This window comes from Schistocerca nitens, chromosome 8 (assembly GCF_023898315.1).
Source record: "Schistocerca nitens isolate TAMUIC-IGC-003100 chromosome 8, iqSchNite1.1, whole genome shotgun sequence".
In the NCBI taxonomy this organism is placed as follows: domain Eukaryota; kingdom Metazoa; phylum Arthropoda; class Insecta; order Orthoptera; family Acrididae; genus Schistocerca; species Schistocerca nitens.
The window spans coordinates 34,865,550-34,880,328 of NC_064621.1; the positions used below are offsets into that span (position 1 = coordinate 34,865,550).

Genomic DNA, 14,779 nt, shown 5'->3' on the forward strand with positions numbered 1-14,779 from the left:
ATTTTCGGTCGAGGGAAGATTTGAACTGAAGACCTCTCGTTCTGCAGCTGTTCACGCTTTTTTTTTTTTTTTTTTTTTTTTAAATCTCATTTTGTTCGTTTCCGTTCGTTGTGTCTGCTCGGGGCGGACGTCGTAAGACATCCGTTTAAGTTCGTTGATGATCGATTAACTCAGTTTTTTTATTACAGAGGGCGCGTAACCCTCTCACCAAACACGCTGAGCTACCGTGCCGGCCGCTAACCACGTGACCACGGCGCTCCTCGCCTCACATTGCCCTTAATGTTGCCTATCTTACGATTGGACGACCCAGTTTGTATATTTTGCTTATTTTTTCATAGTTCCACACAACTTCTTCCTGTTTTCTCGATCGATCTGTGTTCAGTTTTTCAAGGCCTATCCACTGTGCCAACTTATAACTAAATCTGAGGGGGGTGCGATGGGGATGTTCCCTTGTAAGTTCTAGGGGACTGATGACCATAGATGTTAAGTCCCATAGTGCTCAGAGCCATTTGAACCATTTTTTTGCTCCGTCTAAATTTCTACCCCTTTGAATTCTCCCTATCAGAGAAATATCAGTGTTGTACAACCATAAGTGTGCTGTGTACCTGCTACTACCTCTACTATTGTTACTATTACTATTACTACTAGCAGCAGCAGTACCATTAGCGCTTGAATTAAAGCTGTCAGCTCTTAATACTGTTTTCATCTTATCCTTAGATACATATATATATTTTATATATACCCTTTTAGTACTATTACTACCAGCTTATTACCATTTATGATATTAAAATAATTTTACTTTTCTTAGTAACTCTAATGTAATGACTGCTGTGTGAGTAAGTCCCTGGTACGATGTAAAAGGGGTGTGAAGGCGCTACTCTCGTTAACTTAAATAAAAAATAGAAGAAATAAATAAACTATTTTCTAACTGTTCTATATCACGGCAGAGTATTCAGAAAGTATATGACGTCTCTCCGGCTCCTGGGGCAAAACACGTCGAAAGAGGCAGGCGACGTACTTTATTTGTTTGTTAAAATTTCTCTTTTTCTTTTTTTCATATCTCATGCCCCAGGCTACGGCGTACCGGTTCTCCATCTCGTGGCCACGCGTCCTACCCAAGGGCGACCTCAGCGTCATCAACCAGGCAGGCATTGATTACTACAACAACCTCATCAACGAGCTGCTGGCCAACGGAATTCAACCTGTGGTAAGGAACAGCCACTTTTTTCTCATAATGTATCACTCCTGAATGACTGTCAAGTTCCGAAATGTACCACAGCATTGCTAATTATTATTTCACTGTACGTTCTGCCCTCGTCGAATATTTTAATAGATACAACCAAGTACCGGGTGATCAAAAAGTCAGTATAAATTTGAAAACTTAATAAACCACGGAATAACGTAGATAGAGAGGTAAAAATTGACACACATGCTTGGAATGACATGGGGTTTTATTAGAACAAAAAAAAAAAAACAAAGTTCACAAATGTCCGACAGATGGCGCTGGACAGCAAAACTGCTACCGTGACGGGGGAGAGGTACGCCGATATGTTACAGAATCGCATCATCCCCAGCCTGGCTGATAAACACCTGCTGGAACGTACGATGTTTATGCAGAATGGCGCTCCACCCCATATTGCTAGACGCGTGAAAGATCTCTTTCGCGCGTCGTTTGGTGATGATCGTGTGCTCAGCCACCACTTTTGTCATACTTGGCCTCCCAGGTCCCCAGACCTAGTCCGTGCTATTATTGGCTTTGGGGTTACCTGAAGTCGCAAGTGTATCGTGATCGACCGACATCTTTAGCGAAGCTGAAAGACAACATCCGACGCCAATGCCTCCCCATAACTCTGGACATGCTTTGCATTTTTGAGGAATGATGGTGGACATATTGAGCATTTCCTGTAAAGAATATCATCTTTGCTTTGTCTTACTTTGTTATGCTAATTATTGCTACTCTGATTAGATGAAGCGCCATCTGTTGCACTTTGTTGAACTTTTGTATTTTTTGGGTTCTAATAAAACCCCATGTCATTCCATGCATGTGTGTCAATTTGTACCTCTCTATCTACATTATTCCGTGATTTATTCAGTTTTCATATTTATACTGACTTTTTGATCACCCGGTATGTACACCAAGTAAGGCAATTTTCATCCAGTACGCTTTAGGAACTGATATCGGTCCTCCATAAGCCGTGAAGTATTCGAAAGCATTATGTGATGTTGATGCGCACAACATTCGTCTGCACAATATTCTTCGATGGCAGACATAATAAGAGTCGTCAGAATAGCCCCGAATCCTACTGTGTGTTGTACGTCACTAAGAGCAACAACTTTTAGTATGCTTGTCCAATAGTTTAACCCGTTTGGAAATTGTGCACGAATTATCATTTTTATTTCTATTTGTAAAACTGAATGGCGCTAGGAGGAGTACTCATAAAATTGTACTTATCACCACGGTAAATAAAGATCTAGGATTAATGCGTTTGTGTGTTTGCAGTCAGTTAGACGTCTGCAGTCGTGGTACACAGTGAAACCCCTTGCCTCGGAACCGCATCACGTCGGTAGACGAGCCAAAGCGAAGTTGTGCAACCTATTGACGCAGTGCAGCATTCTGCAATAGTTAACGCACTTTCTGCATTTGAAAAGGAGGAACGCCGCTGTAACAATTCGTGCTGACGTGGTGTATCATCGTATCAGACAAGTGTTAAGTTGTACCTTTTTGGTACAATAACACTAAGTGCCGGACCGAGACTCGAACTCGGAACCATTTGCCTTTCGGGGACAAGTGAAGATTAGAAGGTAGGGTACGAGGTACTGGAAGAAGTGAAGCTGTCAGTACGGTTCGTGAGTCGTGATTAGGTAGTTCAGTTGGTAGGGCACTTGCCCGCGAGAGACATAGGTCCCGAATTGCTAGCATAGGTCCAGCACCAAGTTTTAATGTGCCACGGAGTTTCACATCAGCGCACACTGCACTGCGAAGTGAAAATTTCATTCTGGAAACATCTACACCGTTTCAATCTGCCAGGGAGTTTCATGTCAGTGCACACTTCGCTGCAGAGTGAAAATCTCATTCTGGAATTGTTAAGTTGGCGCTGATGTTTCGACTGTGGTCAAACAAATATGGATGACGATGCCGGAGGGACAAATAATGTCTACGTGGAAAACCGAAAATCGCAAGACACACTGTTGCTCGAAGACTGGTACATCATAGTCTAAGTGAATGTGGGAAAAGTGTAAAATAGTTATGGATCAGTTTTAATTATCTTCCCCGACATTTTGTTCATTAAATAGGTCGCTGTCTGCTGCGAGGACATGCTGAAAAGCAATGACTCCTAATATTTCATGCGAAAACCCTTTAAGCTTGTTCAATAAAACAAACGTTACCAGTTGTTGAAAATACCGCTACAGTTGTAAAGTCTTTTATTATCACACGACCGGTTTCGGGTTCTTATAAGCCCATCTTCAGGTGTCGTAACTTGGTGCTGGGACCCCTGAGCGCCGCGGTGGACGTGTACGAGGCACGGTATGCTATCTACGAGTACAGCGTATTGTGGCTGAAGATGGGCATATAAGAGCCCGAAACCGGTCGTGTGATAATAAAAGAACTTCACAACTGTAGCGGTATTTTGAACATCTGGTATAATACTCAGTTGCAGATGTTCCTCCAACACGGTTGTTTGTAAAACTGTAACACCCCACCCGTCACTTATCTGGTTTTGGCGTGCGTTCACCCCAGCTAATTGACTAACAGATCAACAGAGAGTGCAAAACTTCCGCAATATCGGATAATGCAACGAAAGTAATAAGGCCCTGTGATTCCTGATTGAACTGCGGTGGCAGTGTTGACATTAATTGATTCAGAATTGATCACTTTTAATTAAAAAGAGGTGCACATTGAAGTTATATGCAGCTATTGAACACCAGATGGAAATGTTGAACATAAAATTAATTAAGAAAGTGACTTGGGATTTCAACTACTTGATTGAAAACAGATGCAGTCGATTATCACAAATTTATTTTAACTCACGACCTTCAATCATCACATTACATGACTCTCCTACCAGGAAGTGGAAATAAATTGCATTTGCGTGGAGTAAAGCTCGATAACTCAAAAGTAATTCCTATCGACTGACCCAGGCGCAATACGAAGTGCGAGAAGAATTCTACAGTATACTGTTATATCCTAGCCAGTAATGCCACCCGAGCCCGCTGCCAAAAGGTTGGCAGCATCAAAGTCCGGACGCCGTCCGCATAAGCAGCGCCAGCGAGACAGGAAATCGCCGCAAGTCTGCGCGCGCCACCGCTGGCTTCTGGCTTCTTAAGCGCTGGAGTCGCGAGCGCTAGGACAGTTCTGGATTCGCCGCTCAGTTGTATACTCACCACCGAATTGTGTACTTGCTAGTCAGTTGTGTGTTCATCGCAGCAGAGTTGTTTGTCGTCAGCCGACGCTGACCTAGCCGCTCCGACTCGAACTTGACAGATTTCTGTAGACACGGAGTTCACTACTGTGTTCCTGTATCTTCGTTAATAAAGATAAGTACCGACTTTTATTTAATCAGAGTGTTTGGGTTTTCATCTTTCTGTTCACTGTTCCAGCGGACCGGTCGGCCCGCTATTAAAAGTGTGGCGGTGACTTCGTAAGCCGTTTCTACAGCGAATTGTTTGTCGCTACGAACGCCACCACAAAATATACGTCCCATGAAACCCTCGTGGAAACTTTGCCAAAGTCATCCAACAAATTAATCAGTGGCTGGAGCGGGCGCAATATCACCGAATACAGCGTGGCAGAGCGGCGTCGTTGTGTGGACGTCGGCCGACCTCGTGGTGCTGCAAGGCTGCGCTCGTCTATTCACTCCTAGCCATCTTGCTCAGTACATAGCTGAACCAAAACTTTCTATCTCCAAGCTCAATCGTTCCATTTGTTACGTCCTAAACTGCAGAGATGCTCACTCTTTCTCAGGCAAACTGAGTAAAGACCGCCACGTCCGCACTCTAGGCAAGCTGGGGACGGAAGACCTCTACTGACACTTCTGCCAGTCCGCTCTTCGCCTCGGTTTCCCCTCCAGCAAAATTACTTACGCCAATTGCAGCGCAAGTCGCGTTAATTATGTGTCGCTTCCCAGCGCCGACCAATGCCTGCTCTGGCAACAAATTCCCCCAAAATTTCCCTTCCTCCTTCTATTTAGCTCCCCCCAGGCCACCCATCAAGGTTAGCGTCTGCACAAACACCAAGTTTTCCGGAATGCTGATTCCCAGGAGAGTACTTCAAAATTCCTTGGTCCTATGTTACCATCGGAGGCCGGCGTATTTGATGCTGTCGCTCTTCACCTGATTTACTTCAGGTTCTGCGGACCGTGAATTCAGCGTGAAGTTGCTATAGTCACGAACACGCATATTTTGACATCTGTTGAACGCTCCACTGTAGCTTTGCACGGCTTTGTCGCATATTTCACAGAAAACGGGACGACGGACATTTATCAACAGGCGTACAAGTTCTCCGTCTGTTTCTCGGTACACCAGCATGGAGTCGGGGTCAACCACCCACTCACTGTTACTCATCTTAAGGCGGCTGGAGGCCGCGCACCGTTACCGCTTTCTCAGAGCTTGAGCCACCCTAAGCTGCCTATTGTCGCTTCCCTTAGCCGCTCCCCCAGCCGGCCATTGTCAACTCTAAATCCGTCCCTGGGGTAAACTAGCGTCCAGTAAATCGACTCGTTTCCACAAAGCTTTCATGTCGTGTGAATTACTTCATCACCTGGCATTAATACGTCCATACTATACCCTCTACAAGATGCATTGTGCCTTGTCAGTCATTTTGTTCAGCCCTACTGTTTGCTCAACGTGAGTTAGGTGATCTTTAATGACTTCATGTAAGGGGCATAGTTCTTGCCATTTTACAAAACAAATGTTATTAACGTTCTAAGTCTTTATTCTTCACGTCTGCATATTTATTTCTCAGCAGAGTCATCCTGGCGAGGAACACATTACTCCCAACGAGGGACCAGTTTATTAATGCCGTCACTGCAGAATGTTTCACACAGTTGACGGAGCCGGAACCTCACCTCTGCTTACACCGCTTCATCACTATCAAAGTGAAGTCCTCGAAGGTGTTCTTTTAAGTTTTGTAAGCAGATGAAAATAGGATGCGGCCAAATCAGGACCGTATGCAGGGCGACCGATGACAGTGAACCAAAAGCATTGCATTGTTGTAGTTGTCGCACCGCTCGTGTGGGATCTAGCATTGTCATGCTAAAGGAGAGTGTTCTCCGTGTATGGACGAACTCTTCGAACTTCGTGCTTTTAGTATTCTGGGGGTCTCGTAGTTCCTTGCAGAGTTTATGCTGTAGGTACGAATGTCAAATCCGGCACACCTTGAACATCCTTGGAGCATGACTGCCTGCTGATGGCGTCATGATTTTGTTTTTGTTTCTTTTTCGTTTTTTGGCGTCGGTGAACCTTTGTGAGGGAACTCCATTGCTGCTCTTTTGTTTTTGGTATGAAAATGAGGAACCCAGCTTTCATCACAATGTTGTAAAGGTGCCCATAATCCTCACTCTCAAAACGAAAAACAATTTGTTGACTCGTGTTGAATCACGCACGTTTTATATCGAGTATTCGGGGCAGCCAGTCACCTGTACCGCAGTTCTGCAGTGATGGCCGGTGCACACTCTCACTTACCTGAGAGCCGTGTCTGCGTTATCCGACGATTTTCTCTGATGTATTCATCAACCCGATTCCGATGAGTCTCGTCGGTTGCCGTATGCCGGTCGTCCACTCCGAACACTATCACACACGTTGAGGTCAGCACCATCGTTCCCTTCATTACGAACAAAAGCAACCAACGTCGCACACTACTGGTGTCGACACAATCATCACCGTACACAGTTTTCATTGTTCTACGGATTTCCATTGGAGGCACGTTTCCCGCTCTCAGAAGCTCGATTACAGCACGTTGTCCCTCATGCAGTGACACAGTTACATTACACAGCGCCATATAACACGCTATAATCCGGAGTCCTCTTGCGGCGGAGGGTTGCAACTTTTGTCAGCGAAGTGAGAAAGTCGACCGGACCGATAAATATGCATGAGACGTAATACCTCGGCCGGTACTGAGAACAGAATAAAATCCCGGGTTCGATTCCCGGCGGGGTCAGTGATTTTCTCTGCCTCGTGATGACTGGGTGTTGTGTGATGTCCTTAGGTTAGTTAGGTTTAAGTAGTTCTAAGTTGTAGGGGACTGATGACCATAGATGTTAAGTCCCATAGTGCTCAGAGCCATTTGAACCATTGAACAGAATAAAAGACTGGGAGCCATTACTTATGAGCGCGCCCTCGTGAAATAGGGAAATGCAGACATCCAAAGAGCTAAAAGACCCGAGACAGCACCGGAAATGTAGCAGTTGTGTCTGCACAGTGCAGTTGTCTAACTACATAATCACCGTGGATGAATCCTGCTTGTATTGCTGTCATCCTGAGGACAACGAACGAACCAAACAATATAAACATGTCGAGTCGAGTCACCATTGCAGTGAAAGCCCGACCATCATCGGCAAGGTGATGTTGAGCGTCTTTCGGGACTGTCGTGGAGTGCTGCTAACAGATTTTGCCTGTAAATACCAAACAGTGATAAGTGTGCACTATCTAAATCTCCTGACGAGGGTACGTGAAGCTGTTAAGCTCTCTAAGAGAGTGTTTGTTGGTTGGATGGACGGTTAGCGGGAGGGGACCGAATAGTCAGGTCACCGGTCCCATTCGATTAGGGAAGGATGGGGAAGGAAATCGGCCGTGCCCTTTCAAAGGAACCATCCCGGCATTTGCCGGAAACTATTTAAGGAAATCACGGAAAACCTCAGGATTGTCGGACGCGAATGCGAGTCCAGTATGCTAACCACTGCACCTCACTCGGTGGGGTGTTTGTGATCCACAAAAACGCCCCGGCGTATTCTACACATGCTGATTCTGGGGGCTAGCAAAGTTTTCCTCATTGTCCGTATTCCCAAGAAATGGCACAGAATACTTTCTTCCTCTTTCCTCGGATGAAGAAACTGTTGCGTGGCAGGCATATCCAGAATGATAACGAAGCGATTTTTTATTTTCTTGAACAATCAAAATGCAAACTTCAACAGCCAACGCCTCCGTCCTTGGGAAAAATGTCGCACATGGAAGGGTGAGTTTTTAGATAACGCGTAACACCAAGTTTCGCTCTCGTAGCTTGACTTTTTCGAGGTGATAAGTAAAACCCTATGACTGCTCCTCGTTAAACGAAATACATTCAGTTATCAGTATTGTATTTCACTGCAGACATAATTGAATTTGTAACACTGTTCTTCATTTTTGTACAACCTGTACAAACAGTGGGTTCATGGTGTGGGTTCCTGTAGTCATGTCCTAGTTCATGAACCACGGGCAACGTATGAGTGGCCAAGTAAGTGTTCCCGACAGTCGGGATGCCAGTTACTTTGGAATAAGGCTGAGCATCTCGGACATATTCTGAGTCGTGGTCACCTTTGTGCTCATACGGCAAAGACTACCAAATCCACCGGTTAGTCCCTCAACCGTTAGGGGTAAAACTCAATGGGACTCGGGGCAAGTAAGGCTAGCAACCTGCTTCCCTGGTACTTTAAATATGATGCTGGCAACAATCAGAGCAAAATGCCTCGGACCTTTGGAGGTGACGGAGTCCCACCTCTAACTGAGAAACCAGGGACTCCTAAGATACGACTTGGCAAAGAAATGGTAATGAGATGGGGAGCTATTAATATCAATGGGGGGTACTCTGGGAAGAAGGTAGAGCTGGCAGAGGCTGCAAGTAAGATGGCGTTGGACGTTTCAACTGTTAGTGACATTCGGGTAATGGGTGAGAACGAAGAGGAAGTGGGAGAATACAAGGTCTACCTGTCAGGAGTCAAAGCAGGAATAGCACAATGGGGCGTAGGGCTTTAAATCAGGAAAGAAATGGAACCCAGCGTAGTTGCAACAAGGTATGTAAACGAACGACTGATGTGGATAGATATGACAGTGTCTAGCAAGAAAATTAGGATTGTGTCAGTATATTCGCATTGTGAAGGGACAGATCAAGATAAGATGGATAGTTTTTATGAGGCACTCAGTGATGTAGTTGTTAGAGTAAAGGACAAGGACAGTGTTCTGCTCATGGGTGATTTTAATGCCAGGATTGGAAATCGAACAGAGGGGTATGAAAAGGTTATGGGTAAATTTGGAGAAGATATGGAGGCCAACAGGAACGGGAAACAACTCTTGGATTTCTGTGCCAGTATGGACTTATTAATCACAAACTCCTTTTTTAAACACAAGAACATTCACCGGTATACTTGGGAAGGCAGGGGAAACAGATCTGTCATTGACTATATAGTAACAGATCAGGAATTCAGGGAGGCTGCGAGGGACACACGTGTATTCAGGGGATTCTTTGATGACACTGATCATTATTTAATCTGCAGTGAAATTGGGATTGTGAGCCCGAAAGTGCAGGAGGTCAGGTCCATATGTAGGAGGATAAGAGTGGAGAAACTTCAGGATAAGGAAATCAGGCACAAGTACATAACAGCGATCTCAGAAAGGTACCAGTTAGTTGAATGTAGTCAATTACAGTCATTGGAAAGGGAATGGACAAGGTACAGGGACACAGTACTAGAAGTGGCTAAAGAATGTCTTGGAACAGTAGTGGTTAAAAGTAGGAAGAAGCAAACAGCTTGGTGGAATGACACAGTCAAGGCAGCCTGTAAAAGGAAAAAGAAGGCGTATCAAAAATGGCTACATACTAGAACTCAGGTAGACAGAGAAAGTTATGTTGAAGAAAGAAACAAAGCCAAACAGATAATTGCAACATCCAAGAAGAAATCTTGGGAAGACTTTGGAAACAGGTTGGAGACTATGGGTCAAGCTGCTGGAAAACCATTCTGGAGTGTAATTAGCGGTCTTCGAAAGGGAGGTAAGAAGGAAATGACAAGTATTTTGGACAGGTCAGGAAAACTGCTGGTGAATCCTGTGGATGCCTTGGGCAGATGGAGGGAATATTGTTGAAGAGTTGCTCAATTTAGGTGAAAATACGATCAGTAACGTTTCAGATTTCGAGGTAGAATGGGATAGGAATGATGATGGAAATGGGATCACATTTGAGGAAGTGGAGAAAATGGTCAATAGATTGCTGTTCAATAAAGCAGCTGGGGTGGATGAAATTAAGTCGGAACTCATCAAATACAGTGGAATGTCAGGTCTTAAATGGCTACACAGGATAATCGAAATGGCGTGGGATTCGGGACAGGTTCCATCAGACTGGACAAAAGCAGTAATCACACCAATCTTTAAACATGGAAACAGAAAAGATTGTAACAACTACAGAGGTATCTCTTTAATCAGCGTTGTGGGTAAAATCTTCTCAGGTATTGTTGAAAGGAAAGTGCGAGTATTAGTTGAGGACCAACTGGATGAAAATCAATGTGGGTTGAGGCCTCTTAGAGGTTGTCAGGACCAGATCTTTAGCTTTCGGCAAATAATGGAGAAGTGTTATGAGTGGAACAGGGAACTGTATCTATGCTTTATAGATCTAGAAAAGGCATATGACCGGGTTCCAAGGAGGAAGTTTGTTCTACGAGATTATGGAATAGGAGGCAAACTTTTGCAAGCTATTAAAGGTCTTTACATGGATAGTCAGGCAGCAGTTAGAGTTGACGGCAAATTGAGTTCATGGTTCAGAGTAGTCTGAGGGGTAAGACAAGGCTGCAACCTGTCTCCACTGCAGTTCATATTGTTTATGGATCATATGATGAAAACAATAGACTGGCTGGGTGAGATTAAGATATGTGAACACAAAATAAACAGTTTTTCATATGCGGGTGACTTAGTTGTGATGGCAGATTCGATTGAAAGTTTGCAAAGTAATATTTCAGAGTTAGATCAGAAATGTAAGGACTATGGTATGAAGATTAGCATCTCCAAAACGAAAGTAATGTCAGTGGGAAAGAAATATAAACGGATTGAGTGCCAAATAGGAGGAACAAAGAACAGGTGAACGGTTTCAAGTACTTAGTATGCATATTCTAACAGGATGGCAACATAGTGAAAGAACTGGAAGCGAGGTGTAGCAAAGCTAATGCAGTGAGCGCTCAGCTACGATCTACTCTCTTCTGCAAGAAGGAAGTCAGTACCAAGACTAAGTTATCTGTGCACCGTTCAATCTTTCGACCAACTTTGTTGTATGGGAGCGAAAGCTGGGTGGATTCAGGTTACCTTATCAACAAAGTTGAGGTTACGGATATGAAAGTAGCTAGGATGATTGCAGGTGTAGTAAATGGGAACAATGGCAGGAGGGTGTGCACAATGAGGAAATCAAAGAAAAACTGGGAATGAACTCTATAGATGTAGCAGTCAGGGCGAACAGGCTTAGATGGTGGGGTCATGTTACACACATGGGAGAAGCAAGGTTACCCAAGAGACTCATGGGTTCAGCACTGAATAGGGGATCATGGAGGAATTTTATAAGGGGGCTATGCTCCAGACTGAACGCTGAAAGGCATAATCAGTCTTAAATGATGATGATGATGATGATGATTATGCTGTACAAACAGCTATTCACATATCCTTCATTATGAATTACATTGATGGGAAGGGTATGTGTTCAAATAAAGTCCACTTCAACAGATGAGGTCTGCGTTCTAACAGCAACAACTGTCTTGAGATCAATGCAAAAGAATAGATCAAAATACGAGGAAACTGTAACATTTACCATAAAATATATAAAAAGGACGTATTACCGACAGCTTTTTCCACGTCAAGGTCTTTCCTTTCCATATTTTTGGCGCAGGACGTATTGACCAAAGCAGGAAATGTCTAGTAAACATCGGTCAAAAACGCATACTTTACGAGCTATGAGCACTTGCTCCTCGTCGTTAGTATGAACCGACTCTACTCCTGAACAAGTGCCCATAGTTGTCATAATTCTCTAGGTACGCAGTTTAGAGCCCTTGTTTACCAGACATTTATTGTTTATGTGTAAGGAATCTGTCCCTAAAGTTTATTGGCGTTTTCTTAGGACGCCATGTACATTATGTTCACCTACCTAAATGCCGGTATGTCCACCTTTGGGACGCATAAAAACGGCGACGCCTCGTGGCATGGAAACAATGAGGCCTTGGCAGGTCTATGGAAGAAGTTGCCACCACATCTGCACACACAACTCACTTAATTCCCGTCAGAGGGGCTAGGAGTCCTCAACTGGAGCACACGACGTAGGCGAATTTACTTGGTCTTGTCCTGGATGAGCAAATCAGCCTCTGAATTCATGTTTCACTGTTTAATGTTCACACTCATACAAAATAAACTTCTCGAAACTGTCTTAATTCTAACTGGCTGTTTATTCTACAGTGACTACTGGACCCTAACGCTGCACCTGCGCCCCAATCTTCTCCCACCCCCACCCCCCTCACCCTAGCTCCCCCCCCTCCCCCCCCACTCCCCGAATCCACCGATTTTGTCTCTGCGCCCTCAGCAACGCGAGAATCCGCACAGGCGACCGTCACTCGTAACTGTTACATCAGGCCAGCCCTTGTGATGTCCATCGTTACTGCACGCACTGCGATTGACACAAAATTAGGCGTTACTAATACTGCCAGATGTAAAATTTAAACGTAACTGTCCCATGGGATTTACTGTAGATTTGTTTCTCCGTAAAAACTATTAATTTTCACCTCACTGTTTTTCTTCCCTTTCCACTCAGTTCACAAGGACGAGTTCATTCTCTCCGCTTGTCGGCTATCTTCGCACATACTGCGTCTTATATTTTTAGGAAATCCCAGGTCCATCCACGCCCACGTTCTAGAACATTCTCGGCGCCCTGCACAGTGCTCTCACAGGGAATCTTTCCGGTGACGCTCCGACTTAGTGTCACCAACTACACCTACATTGCGCCTCTTAACTCTTCTCCTGATGCGACTCTGAATGCTATTACCTTCTGGGGGCGAAAACGAAATGGTTTCCTAATCGTCCCTCTGAATATGACGTATGCTGTACTGAATATAATCAATGTACAGATTACTTGATTCATTTTTAACCATAATTATTGTATATCCGACAACCCCCCACCCCCCCCACCACCCCAAGGAAAATATCGCATTTCATTCAGGCGTATTGAAAGACTCATCTTAAACTCAAATTAAAATTTACGTAGTTTTCTGGGATTAGGAATGCTAATGGACACAAAGATTCCAGGTTAGATTAAGTCACGAAAATAGTCTAGTTGCCACGTTACACCTGTTAGAAACTTCTATAGAAGAAACTGAGATGGCGGGATGTTCAACACACCAGCGACTTTTAAGATCTCATAATTTCATGTTTTATGTTCAACCGTTTTTCCGTTGTCAAATTCCAGCGCCCCATCACAATTAAATTTTCGTCTCACTTAACGAAATCAACTATTTCTCTAATCCCATCATACACTCGTTTAGTCTCTTTAATATCTATGGGGCTAGTAGACACATACACTTGTACCAATGTGATGGGTCTTGGCTTTTATCTTTCTTGGCTATGCATTCGCTATTCCTTCCACAGCACTTCACCGACATTACAACATTTTTCTTGATTATTTGACCTACAACTCCGTTACACCTATGATCTCTTGTTAATAACCTTCCACCCACCTGGACACGAATCCTGCTCTTGCCACCACACTTCATTAGATACCATTATATCTAACTGCGACATCCAGAATGAGATTTTCACTCTGCAGCGGAGGGTGCGCTGATATGAAACTTCCTGGCAGATTAAAACTGTGTGCGGACCGAGACTCGAACTCGGGACCTTTGCCTTTCGCGGGCAAGTGCTCGGCTGTAAATAGCCATCTTTGGTGCATTTTCGTTACAATTCAACAGACTCTTGGCAGTTTTAATTTGCCAGGAAGTTTCATAACCGACATATTAGTTTCTATTTTCAACTTCTCCAACCAGTCCTCACGATCAAGGAATCTAAAATTCAACACTTCGACCTTCAGAATACCAGACTTGTTTTATCCAGATGACATCCTCCTGAGAAGGCCCCTCCTATCTCCGAAATATTTTAACCAAGAGCAATGTTATTATCACAAAACCTTAATGTAGAGCTGAATAATCTCGGAAAACATAATAGCTCTAGTTTCCCCTTCTTTTCAGCTGTTCGCAGCACCAATATAGGAAGACTATGTAGGACAATGTTACAAGGCTACATCAATTTTGATTCCATTAGGAACCGTTGTGCACAGCGACAGTAGATTATATGGAAGAAGAGGCACACAGCAGTCAGTCACAATCCCATTAGTTTTTATTTCGCTTTCAGATCTAGATTTCGGCTGTAAATAGCCATCTTCGGTGCATTTTCGTTGCAATTCGACAGACTCTTGGCAGTTCATGGCACCATATGTTCTTGCTCGTGTATAGGCAGATGTCTATTTATAGCCGAAATCTAGATTTGCAGGCATAATAAAAACTAATGGCATTGCGACTGACTGTTGTATACCTTTCCTTCCACAAGACCACGTCAGTCAATCATCCAGACTGTTGCCCCTGCAACTATGAAAAGGCTGCTGCCTCTCTTCAGCAACCACAGGTTAGTTCGTCGTCTCCACAGATGTCCTTCCGATGTGGTTACTTACACGCTACACTCAGTTGCATTTTGCTGCTTATTCTTCAGTATTAAACTGATGGACTTTGATTTAAATGTGCCATAGCCTCCCACCTATCTGCGAATACTATTGTCAACGATATGATTATAATGGATTTAGAATGTC

General features: G+C 44.0%; 1 protein-coding gene across 1 annotated transcript in view; it reads left to right on the forward strand.

Annotated features, from left to right (window-relative positions):
• The first annotated feature begins 1,063 nt into the window (after positions 1 to 1,063).
• The window catches only part of LOC126199115 (myrosinase 1-like), a 94,778-nt gene continuing 81,062 nt past the window's right edge, over positions 1,064 to 14,779 (forward strand). The window contains exon 1 of the mRNA XM_049935870.1: positions 1,064 to 1,207. Coding sequence (XP_049791827.1) covers positions 1,064 to 1,207 — 144 coding nt within the window. The remainder of the gene's footprint in view (positions 1,208 to 14,779) is intronic.